This window comes from Haliaeetus albicilla, chromosome 4 (genome assembly GCF_947461875.1).
Source record: "Haliaeetus albicilla chromosome 4, bHalAlb1.1, whole genome shotgun sequence".
NCBI classification, from domain to species: domain Eukaryota; kingdom Metazoa; phylum Chordata; class Aves; order Accipitriformes; family Accipitridae; genus Haliaeetus; species Haliaeetus albicilla.
In genome coordinates this window covers 22,924,845-22,937,137 of record NC_091486.1, presented here as the reverse complement: position 1 = coordinate 22,937,137, position 12,293 = coordinate 22,924,845, and the positions used below count along the sequence as shown (strand labels likewise).

At 38.7% G+C, this 12,293-nt stretch overlaps 1 protein-coding gene across 1 annotated transcript in view; it reads right to left on the bottom strand.

Annotated features, from left to right (window-relative positions):
- LOC104318964 (collagen alpha-1(XXVIII) chain-like) overlaps positions 1-12,293 on the bottom strand; it is a 38,908-nt gene that overhangs the window by 7,196 nt on the left and 19,419 nt on the right. The window contains exons 19-28 of the mRNA XM_069782956.1: positions 11,817-11,885; positions 9,897-9,968; positions 8,939-9,007; positions 8,460-8,528; positions 6,399-6,467; positions 5,199-5,267; positions 4,440-4,508; positions 2,433-2,501; positions 1,653-1,721; positions 723-803 (exon numbers count right to left, since the gene is read on the bottom strand). Coding sequence (XP_069639057.1) covers positions 723-803; positions 1,653-1,721; positions 2,433-2,501; positions 4,440-4,508; positions 5,199-5,267; positions 6,399-6,467; positions 8,460-8,528; positions 8,939-9,007; positions 9,897-9,968; positions 11,817-11,885 — 705 coding nt within the window. The remainder of the gene's footprint in view (positions 1-722; positions 804-1,652; positions 1,722-2,432; positions 2,502-4,439; positions 4,509-5,198; positions 5,268-6,398; positions 6,468-8,459; positions 8,529-8,938; positions 9,008-9,896; positions 9,969-11,816; positions 11,886-12,293) is intronic.

Genomic DNA, 12,293 nt, shown 5'->3' with positions numbered 1-12,293 from the left:
AAGAACTTTGGCTAGAAAAAGTGGTGTTCTTGTGATACTACCTTGTGCATGCAGCATCTACAACCTCCTAAAGTGGTGAGGTTTTTATGGGAATTGGATGACTTCAAGTTTCCCACTGGATCACTGATTGTAAGTTTACATTAGAAAAGGAGAATCCATGCAAAGCTTTCCTGTCTACCATGTTGTGTTTGTTTCCTTTCTCAAGAGACTGTATACCTGCCTGACACCCTGGGATGATCAGAATTCTGCTTCATCATATGTGAGTCTAATAGGGCAAGTGTCAGGGCAAGAATGGCAATGGTGTTTATGTATCCATAATTAATAGTATGCGAATGTCAGAACAGCGGGGACCACGTTTTTGCTTTCCAGCTTTTGGGGACCTGCCCATCAGCTGAAGTTACCATTTTGCCTCCCTTCATCTGTTCATCAGCTTTGAGGGAGAGTCTGAGCTAGTTACCTGGTAGCCATAGAATAGAATTGCATAGTTTTGTCTTAAAACATGGCAATTGTCTTTCACTGCCTTAAGAAAGAAGCCACATCTGTGTGAAATGGGGTATTCAGCATGAAAATGTCTTCTTTATGCTTTTAAAGGTTTTCATGGTTTCAGTTTCTTAAGTATTCCAGATTATGTGTAGTTAAATAGCAAGAAAAAAAAACCAAACAAACCAGCTTTATTTTTAAGCAGTTTAAGGAAACAGATATAAAAAACTTGAGTTACTCACGGGTTCTCCAGATAAACCAGGGTCACCCACAACACCTTTTTCTCCTTTTTTCCCTTTTTCACCTGTAGCTCCTCGGTCTCCCTTTAAAACCGTGTTGGTAAGCAGATAGAAAGTGTAAGTCAGTTTTTATTGGACTTTTCACATTTCTCTCTAGCTGCCTTTGTCGAATTCACCTTCAGCTTCTGACATGAGTTAGGAATTTTTATTAGAGATCATTTAAATGAATCGGTATTTGTGAATTTTGTGAGTAACTTGTAGTATTGGCTAAGCATTTTTATGGGAGAAAAATAGCTGAAGCAGTTTGGACAATGAACCATCTCAAACAAGTACATGCAGACAGAGGGGTTTCATGGGATATTGCATCATGGATATTATTATCTGTGTCTGAGAAAAATAAAATAACAGTAGGAAATTGAGAAGAAAGGCAAGGATGTAGTTGGAATGAATAATGGGAATATCACTCCGAGAAACCTTTTGGCCCAGAAAAGGTTTTTGGAATAGCAAACAGATGAATTAGTGCCTCCTGGTTTGATTTTTAGTAGGCTATGGGATTTTGTACAGCCCTTCTGAGCTGATGTAATCACATCCAAAAACTGATTCCAACCCATGTTTCTCTTTTTCTTAACATTGATGTAGTCCCCAAATTTTGCATAGTGGATATGGTAAAAGAAAGGCAGTGATATTAAATCTAATATCTATATTTCTTCTAATTACAGTAGAAGATAAGCCTCATATGATATTAAAATAAGCAACACTCAAAGAGATGCTGCTATAAAATATTAAAACAATCACGTGAATGACTGGGGTTTACCCAAAATCGCAATTCCCTTTTCACAAAATTCATATGCCTTCAATAAGAGCTGACTGTAATGAGCATTTTCAGTATGTTGGCTTTGGTCTAGGACATTATCTCTGATTTAGATATCATACCTTCTGTCCCAAAAGCCCGTCTCCAGGGGGGCCTCGTGGTCCTGGCATTCCTTGAATTCCTTGTTCCCCCTAATGATAATCCAGGTAGTGATACTAACCCTTTGTAATCATTCATCATGCATTAATTTTAAATGTTCAAAGAGAAAGTGTTTCAAACTGCATTTTAACAAGCGTCTTGAGGCACTTGAGACAATGTAGTAGCTGGCTTATATTTCTCAAATACTTCATCAGAATGTCTACTCTAAAGATACATAATATTGAAAAACCACATGGTCATTATTGGTTCTAATTCTTCTATTCCCTCTTTCCATCCCATTTTATTCCTTCTCATTCCCCCTTTCTTATTTCTGTCTTTTGAGTCTGTTTTGTCTGATGTATGCTTTGGGTAAAAGTGCATATTACAGGGAAAAATTAATATGACACATAGATTCAGGATGGAGACTCTTTCTCTACCATAGGTGGTGGTTCATATAACTACTTCAGACTGTGTCTGTGGGCATGAGAGTTGGGGAAGAGGAAATGGTATTTTTAATTTTGTAAGGCTATCTTTCACTGATAAAAGATGCCCCTGCTTCCTCCTCCCTCAATACACACACCCTTGGGCTTATTGTTTACAGCAGTAGAGACAGAACATACTTTGTAGGTGCTCATGTTATCCTTCTTGTTTTCTAGTCTGAGGCTCTCGTCTTAGAAGAAACAATATGAAATCTCCTTAACACTCTGATGGTCAGGTTGACCACTCAACACAGGTTAAATATTGAAAACACTGAGTCTTTTTACCTTAATTCCTTGAATACCTTCACCAGGAGGTCCCAAAGAGCCAGGTGGCCCTGGGCGTCCTATGGTTCCCTAGAGAGAAACCCTGCATACGTTAAATAAAATATTCATAATAAAAAAAACCCACAATAAATTGTTATACCACCATGTAATTTTATGTCCATCCTCTACCAAATTGATGTCTTTCTATAAGTAGTGAGATTAAGGTTGCTCCAGCTGACAAAGACTCTTTTTATCCTTTTGTGCTGGTTTTGGCTGGGATAGAGTTAATTTTCTTCACAGTAGCTAGTATGGGGCTATGTTTTGGATTTGTGCTGAAAACAGTGTTGATTATACAGGGGACACAGCTGGGACGGCTAAGCCTAACTGACCAAAGGGATATTGCATACCATATGACATCATGCTCAGCATATAAAGTTGGGGAAGAAGGAGGAAGCGGGGGATGTTTGGAGTGATGGCATTTGTCTTCCCAAGTAACCGTTACATGTGATGGATCCCTGCTTTCCTGGAGATGGCTGAACACCTGCCTGCCAATGGGAAGTGGTGAATGAATTCCTTGTTTTGCTTTGCTTGTGTGCGTGGCTTTTGCTTTACCTATTAAACTGACTTTATCTCAACCCACAAGTTTTACTTTTTTTTCTGATTCTCTCCCCCATCCCACGGGGGGTGGGAAGCGAGCAAGCTGCTGTGTGGTGCTTAGTTGCTGGCTGGGGTTAAACCTTGACATCTTTATCAGATTATTCAAATCTAGCTTATACTTCAAAGGAGTCACTCAGGGCTTAATGCTCATTGGACATGAATCACCTTGCTGATAGAGATATACATTGCATTGAAGGATGGATTGTATTGGTGGGACATTGGGGACTGAATTAAGATTTAAGAGAGGATTGTTGTTGTGTTATTGTTGTGTTATCTTTCATCACCATTAAGCTTACACAGTCAGACCTATAGATGTACATATTAATGTGGCATTGCAAATAAACACTCGTTGCTAATTTATAAGCTAGTTTTTAAAAGAACTCTAGAGAAAATGTTTCAGTTCCGTATGTTATTCATAGGAAACAATCAAACCCCACATATTCATTTTATGCCTATATTGCAATTCCAGTATCCCTGCATGAAATTCTCAATTTCCTCATTTGTAAGGATCCTGTGCACATGCCAGTCCTTGGGACTGGCACTGGCTGGGGAAGTGCTTCACCACTGCTTAGCTCTGGACCTAGCCTTCATGCCAACATGAACTGAATCGCTGGGACCAATAAGCCACATTGTGCAGGTAATACATTATTATGTTGCACATTTTTTGCATTTGACGTTGTTCAGTTCATTTATATTTACATTCTAAAACAGTTCTTTTGTTTTAATAGTCTTCTAAAGCTGAGCAGTAGGAGCATAAGAGTTTCTAATTTGGGGGCTTTCATAGTGAAAATTTTTTATAGTTACAATTACTTCCAGGCCTTTGTCATGGTATATATTATATTTACACTAATAATCCATTTTGCAGGGATAGGTCATCATGTTGGTCATTAGATGATTATTGATTTACTTTGTACAGTAAAAAAGAGGAATTCATTCTAGAAGAAGTCAACAGTATGCCTGTAGCTGTAACAGTAGTATAGGCAAGACACAGTAAGTGCTTGCCAGGCCATTAATTCTGACCAATGCTAGGTCTGAAGAAATTTTTGCTACTCAATTGCAGCTAATGTCTGCAGGAGCTAAATGTTTTGTCACTGATATTCACTGCAAGATTATCACTTTATAATTTATCATATGCAATAGGAAGAAGGCCATGGTTTATGGCTAGTCACCAGAAACTTTTTTTATTTTCTACAAAATAAAGACACTGTATTCCTTAGTTATCTTATTTGTTGGCTTAGTTGTTTCTAGTGAAGAGTGAAGACAGAAAACATGTAGATGTGTATGCACGGTCACACATTTTTATACTAACTTTTTTTTCCCTTCTTTTTTAGAAAATAGACAGTAGGAGACATAATTGTTTAAATGGCTTACTTTTGGTCCTGGCAGGCCTTCTCCTGGGGGACCTGGGAGACCAATTGGTCCTCTACTACCGGGATCACCCTGAAAGTTGATACTTGAAAAAATAAGTAGTGAATACCAAAGTTTAATTTCTCTCTAGAATTCCCAGCATCTGTTGTATTCAGATGGGAAAAAGAGAGGAAGATTATTGAACAGCACAGTGCAAGTCTAAACAATGCTAACCCATGAATACTGCAGGCAGGACAAGAAAGTTATTGGGGATAAACAGTGGCTAGTGGTCTCAACATATTCAAGACATGTACAGTCAATTACACAATAGTTACCCAGGAATTACAATTCCCATACGATAAAATGAACTCCATGTTCCCCAAACAAACAAAAAAAAATGTTTTTGCTTGCTGCCTGTCAATTGAATCAGACTCTATGTTCGCATTGGCACTGTTCTAGCTTTTTTCCTATCAGTGCTTTCAGACAGCTAGGGGTTTGTGGTAAGTGGAAAAAAGATGGACATCCTTTTAAGGGACATTAAACATATTTAAATAGCTGTAGTCAATCCTTCAATTGCCTGTATAATTCCAGTAATCCTGCAATCAGCATCAGGATGAGTTCTGAAGTGAAGCTTGAAGATCTTCTATGGGATCTACCTTTTATTTACTGACAAGTAAGTTAAAGCTGGATTAAAGAGTTATTCTGACTGTGACCTATGGGTAGGAATTATATCTGCATGGAGTACACACATGCATTTACTTTTCTAGAAGTTAAGGTCTGTACCTTAGGTCCTGGTAGTCCAACTCCATCTGGGCCTTGTTCACCAGGAATCCCAGGAAGGCCTGGCAAGCCCTGAAATTATATGTGCAGACAGAATATTAATTTAATTAATGACTACATGCTTTTGTTAACATTAATATGGTAGTATCTTGAATATATTGTCTCTTAGTGGGATCACTGTGGTCTACAGTTGGTTAAATTATACTCTGATAAGCCAGAAGTGGGGTCAGTGGCATTTGCATGTGTGTTGTATGTCATGCAGGAGGCTTGCATGTGTTTGAAGACAGAGGAGTCAGATCCAGAGAAGCAGGTGGGGAAGCAGTTCTGCATGGGATTGCACAAAAATATCAGAAAGTATTATAAATCAAATTCCAATTTCCATTTTGACATTCATTAATTTTTATTCCTGACTGTGGCAATTGCATGCACTTCTACTGTTGTCTTTAGCACAGATAAATGCTAGTATATCACCAAACTCCCTGACTCCAGCCAGCAGTCTTCCTGGGACTTCCTCACTGCACAGGCATGTAACTGCCAGGGCTGGTGGAGCACACTATTGAGCAGACTAGGTATGTGAAGCCAGTGCTGCATACATATGCAAGGAAGGGAGAGGTAGCAGCCTTTTCTCTTTGTATCCTTTTTACAGGGATTGGTCATATCTACCAGTAAAGACCTCTGTAAAGGGCTGTAAAGTAGATCAACCAATTCTTTGCCACACCTTCAACAACCTGATGAACAGAACTGAGGATGGTTTGCTTTTCTGGCTCTTTGGACAGTAGTTGTTTTTTTAGTGGTTCTGGAAGATACTGTTGCCCTGAGTTCACACCCATGTGTATGGACACAGCTGCTTAGCTGGGCTATATTCTGTTTGAGAATAAATTTTGTATGATTGGGCAGAAGACAGTATTCTACATCAAGATATTGAGGGAACTGCTTGAAAAATCAGTGATAGTACAGAAAAAAAAAAAAGCCCCACTTGGAATATGTTACATTGTGTAATCGGGAGGAGTGGAGGACATGGAAGGTCTTGGACTATTTCAGAGGGAGATTTCTTTCTCCTTCTATGCTGAAATGCCTTTCCACAGTTGAGGAGCCTTTATAGGCTTTTAGACCAGCAAATCTTTCCTACCATGTCAGCTAATCACATTGGTGTAGCACCTATTTGTTCCAAATTCACATTAAAAAAATTGTCTATAAACTTACAGGTGGGCCGGGATAACCATCTCCTTTTGGCCCAAAGGGCCCGGGGGGTCCTGGAAGACCTCGGTCACCCTGATGAAGGCAGGAAAAACAGCTGAGGTGAATGCCAATACAATTGCTAGCAGGAAATTTTCCATGAAAGTGAAACTTTATTGGCAAATATACTGTAAGTTGATTTTATTTGTCTATCTGCTAATATATTTTACTATGTGAATGATTGTTGTAGGTTATTAATCCTGGACTAAAACTGGGATATTTAATAGTGCTGAGGATTTACAGGACCTTTCACTTCTAAGTCACTAATTTGAATCTTTTTCAAGAGCTCTGTCTGTTGTCATTTGTGTCCTACATATAATAAGGAATGACTTCAGTTGCATTCCCCATATTTTTATCATGATTACTATTATTCCAGCTTCAGGGGAACAAGCCCGAATTGACAGACAGCCAAAAGTCTAGCATGGGAACTGATTTACTCAGTGGCTACTTTACATAATTCTTATAATTGAAGATAGATAAACTGCTGCAGAGCATTGGGAAAACTGTATACCTTCTGCACATGCTGTATGTTTGTGTGGTAAGACAAAGGATGTAGAGCAGGGGACAATAGTGGTTTGTGTGGCCAATTTAAAAATGTTGTTTTCTATCACAAGGTTCCTGTCTGTTTTTATTGTTCCAGAATTGTATTTTCCTATAATGCTGTGAAACCTCATTAGAGCTATTGAGTATAACAGGAGCTTCCTATCAGAGATGTATAATTAAGCTCCTTTCATGGATCCAGGTAGCTGGAGTATCTCAGGGACAGATTTACCAGGGAAACCAAGAGGACTTTAACCCTCCCAGCCATACTGGATGGTGCAGTGAGTTGCTCAGTTACAACTGTATGGGTGATCAAGATTGTGTTTGTCCCTGTAGCTACCAAAATATTGGCATGCATAACAGTGGCAAGCAAAGGCCCATGCAAAAATAATTTAAAAAAATGAGACTGTAAAAGGTTTTACCCTGTACAGCTTAGTGCAGATGTGTGTCTGAGAGTGAAGCAACAGCAAAACCACTAATACTGACAAAGCAAAAAGTGAAGAACATAGTCACAGAAACATGCAGTGTTATCCAATTGAAAGAGCTTTGGGGGCTCAAGGCTGAGGGAGAGAGACTTGCAACTCTGAGCAAAGGACCCATTTCCTGTTGGATTCCCAGAAATAGGACAACATACAGTTCTCTGAATTAACTGCACTGTACCAGAAAAGTGTGTGATTTCATCATCATCATCTCTTCTGGATGAAAATAAATTTAAGGATCTTGAAAACCACTAACTGATCAAAAAGGGATAGAGATTGTTACATGTTTCTCATGCTTCTGTTACTGTGTTCAGTTCACTCAAGGAACAAGGGATAAGGGCTATACTCAAAAGTACTGTCAAATTCACTAAGTAAAAAAAAAGAGGGGGAGATCCAGTTTATTTTGAGAAACACAGGTTCATATGTCCCAAGTTTCTTGGTGTTCACACAAAATCAGCCCTGGAATGAAGAGTGGCTTACAAAGGTTGAATCTAGGTAATACTGAGGCAAGTGCTGGAGAGAAACTCTTAGAGATTAGCTACTTGGTCATGTTCTTCTTCCACTACTTAAGGCATCTCTTCTCACATTGCCAGTTTGGCCCATGTCCTGAGATTTTTTGGAGTCTGTGGATTACCCTGTGTCAAAATTAGGAATGAAGCAAAGGAGACTTGCTGAGAAAAATTAACTGTGCTTGACAAGTAGGCTGTTGTAAGCACATAAATCAGGTATTCTCTCTGTATTCGCTCCTCAGTAATTTAAAACAGTCATTTTTCTCCTGGTTCTCTGCCATGTGAAAGCTCATGGTTCATGGAGTCTGGATGATTGACCATCCATGGTTTTCTGGCTCTGCAAATCCTTACACTCTGCCAGTTGTACATGTATGTTGTACGACATACACGTTAAGAACTGTGGATCACTTGGCCATCCTAGGCGATTTGCTGTTGCTTCACTGAAGTCCTGCCTTATTTTACAGTTCTATCAGAAATTAGTTTACCAATTTAGGAGCTACCTTTGCCCCAGGAAGCCCAAAACCTGGTTCTCCAATTGGTCCAGGAAGGCCAGGTAATCCCATGTCACCCTGCAATGAAGAAAATATATACTCTAGTTATATATTTTATTAAACAGCAATCACAGACTGGTTTTGGATTTCTTTTATACAAATTTATATGTATCAAACGTAACAGCTACTTTTATTTATTGCTATTACATGCATTAAACACCAAAAGCAGAAGAAAGAAAAGTATGTTGATATCCAAGGTTATCCAAAAGAAAGAAATGAACATAGGTAGGCCACACCTCAAGCTGGCATACAGTTAACAGCAGGGCATGGTGGTAACTAGACTGGATACAAACCATAACTCTGTTCACAGGAAACAAGTTCTACTTGACCTCATAAGGCTGAAATTATTTACATGAATAATAGCATGGTCTACTTTACAGTTTTCATCCTGTGTTTATAAGCACTAGGACCTGGAGCATGGATGTTACCTTTGGTCCAGGCACAGCTCTTCCTGGAGGGCCTGGCATTCCAAGACGTCCTGGTGCACCAGGCTCTCCCTGCAGTGAAGGAAGGAGAGCAAGAACAATGGATTTTTCTGAAAGTGAGCATGAGCATCTCATAGAGAAAACATTTATGCAACTATTTATAATATACCATTAAAATTCTAATAGAATTTCTAATATTCTATTCTATGAGGAGTGAAACGTAACTGAAGAACTGATAAAAAGCATAGTTCTGATTTCTCAATGGAAATGAGATTCTTCTGCGTCACTGAACAAGTATATCTTATTAGAAATCCCTTTCTTGGTGTATTTGAGACTTGGTCCAGGACATCCAGCACTCAAGGCTTCCTGCCCAGCTGTGTAGGTACTGAAAACAGGTATATTTTTCTATTAGAGTAGATTTTTTAAAATAGTCCTTTCAGCATACTTTTTTACCCCTTTTCATTTTTCCTCTTGTGGGAAAATACACACTCTTGTGTGTATAAATAGCAAAAGACATAATACGAAACTGGAGGAGAAACCTGGAGTCGCCCTTCTGTCACTTACAGTGAGTACTGAGTATTTGACTAGAAACTCCAAATCCATAAAAGAGTATCAGTCATGAGTCAGTATAAGGGAGAATAAAGTCTTGCCACATACGTGTATGCCATACACCATGCTATCTTCCCAAATATTTCAGCATAAAAATACCACTATTAGTGTCCCTTAACTTTTTCCAAACTGACAGGGAGGCAATATGGTAAATGCAAAGTTTTTTAAAAAATGCTTCTAGATGTCTATAGAGATCATGGTGTGTCTTGCTAAGAGAAACCTTAGCTGAACTTTTTTTAAAAATTATTTTGTAAGAAGCAAGTTCATTCCAGGACAGTTGTTTCTGAGATCTAGAACAAAGCACATCTTGGGGGGGGGCTATTTTACACACATAATGTGGTAATGAACCTACTTTAGCTCCAGCAGGTCCAGGCACTCCTGTTGGTCCTGTTAATCCACGTATTCCTCTCTGACCTTGATCTCCCTACAAAAATGGTGAAGACTTGTCACACATACCAAATAATATTAAGACCAAATAATATTAAGAATGTGTTAACTGAAATTAATTGTAAATATCAGTGAAAGATAGTGAAGTTCTGTTTCATAGCTGGTGCACATGAGCTGTTCCTATTGCTTTCATTGGCAAGTCAGTCAATTCTGCTCAGTAATTGTCCAGTTTTGTATTTGTACAGTTAAAACTGTGTAGATTTCATCTGAAATTAAATTAACCATCTAACCAGTGAATACTGTGAAAAAAATAAGAACTAAAAGGAGTCAAAGATTGCATCCTTGCAGCTGAAAAATCAAGTTAAGTAATGTCGTGGTTTAACCCCAGCCAGCAACTAAGCACCACGCAGCCGCTCACTCACTCCCCCCCCATCCAGTGGGATGGGGGAGAAAATCAGGAAAAGAAGTAAAACTCCTGGGTGGAGATAAGAACGATTTAATAGAACAGAAAAGAAGAAACTAATAATGATAATGATAACCCTAATAAAATGACAACAGTAGTAATAAAAGGATTGGAATGTACAAATGATGCGCAGGGCAATTGCTCACCACCCGCTGACCGACACCCAGCCAGTCCCCGAGCAGCGAATCCCTGCCCCCCCACTTCCCAGTTCCTAAACTAGATGGGACGTCACATGGTATGGAATATACTGTTGGCCAGTTTGGGTCAGGTGCCCTGGCTGGGCATGAGAAGCTGAAAAACCCTTGACTCTAGTCTAAACACTACTGAGCAACAACTGAAAACATCAGTGTTATCAACATTCTTCACATACTGAACTCAAAACATAGCACTGTACCAGCTACTAGGGAGACAGTTAACTACATCCCAGCTGAAACCAGGACAAGTAATTACCTGAAAAAGATACTATCTAAGAGAAATAATCAAAACAGGAAAAGATAATTCACTCAAAGGTATTTTTTTTATTCAAAGGCAAATAGGGCCAATTGATTGACCACAATGCCCTCTCTGATTGATCAGCTTATACTTTCGGGCAGAAAAAGCTAAGAATAGATAGTGTAAAGTTTGTAAAAGGATAACTGCTATTTAAGCATATTATTAGGCTGTAATTATTACAACAAAAATGAAACAGCTATGAGTCCAGAATCATTCTGAAAAAGTTCCAATACAGTAATTAATTTTATTGCTGCATCTTGTCATCTGCATGTATTCCCTACCAAAGTAATCTGAAAACAGCTGGATGCCTTGATTTTCCTTGTTACATTGCTTTTTAGCCCTTCAGCTTCTTGCACTTGTGATATTTAATATTTTTATTTCTCTTCTATTGTGACATTTAATCTCTGTATGTCCTGTCCAATGTCTGGGACAACTATTCCAGCAATTTCCAGTGTCTTTATTTCACAGGATACAGTTGCTGATATGAGAAACTGGAATTACTTCTCCATTTCTGAATCAGTACGGAAGACCAGTACAAGAGCCAGAACTTAAAAGATGGACCCAGTTATTCCTACTAAGAGAAGTAGTATTCCCAGTTAGCTCCTTGTGAACTTCTTGGACCAGATACTACCACAGGTACTGGAAATTGTGAGCCACTGAAATGTTGTGCTGTCATTTAAAAAAAAAAAAAACAACTATGTAAAAGATGTCCTGGGTGGTCTTTTATTAACTTTGCTGTTTAAAAAGTTGTTGGTTTAGGCTGAGGCTGAGATAAACTCTCTAGTTAACCACTTCTAGAAGCACTTATTAACCTATTCCTTGAGGTACATTTTTTCGTTACTTACAATAGACCAAAAAAGAGAAGGCTTTGACAAACCTATTCCTGGAACATTACAATTTTGAATGTCACCTTTAGTAAGAAATTCTCACCTTTTCCCCCTGTATTCCAATCCCTGGAGCACCTTCAGGACCTCTAAGACCAGGTAACCCTGGTTCACCCTTGAATAGAAAAATGAAAGCAGCATTTCAGAGTACTGCATAGACATGGTGCAAGATCAGCTCTGTGTTCACTTGAATAAGCTCATTAAAATCATAGACCTTTTAGAGTCAATAGCAAAACTCCCACTGATGTCAGAGCACCCAGGATTTTCTTCCCATATTCAGAAGCAACCATTGTAAAATTCTGGGTGGAATGCATGAAGTAGCATGTTTCCTTAGTGATGGCTGAACACTTTCGAGTATATAATCTTTAAATATATGGGGTTTCTGATTCTAGGAAAATACCATGATCAGAAGGCTACGAAAGGTTGCCTGTAGCCATTTTAGTGGTTTCCCTTCTGAGTTGCAGGGCATTTGGTGGATTAAAAAAAGCCAACAACTGTAAACAAGATAAAATGACACCACTAC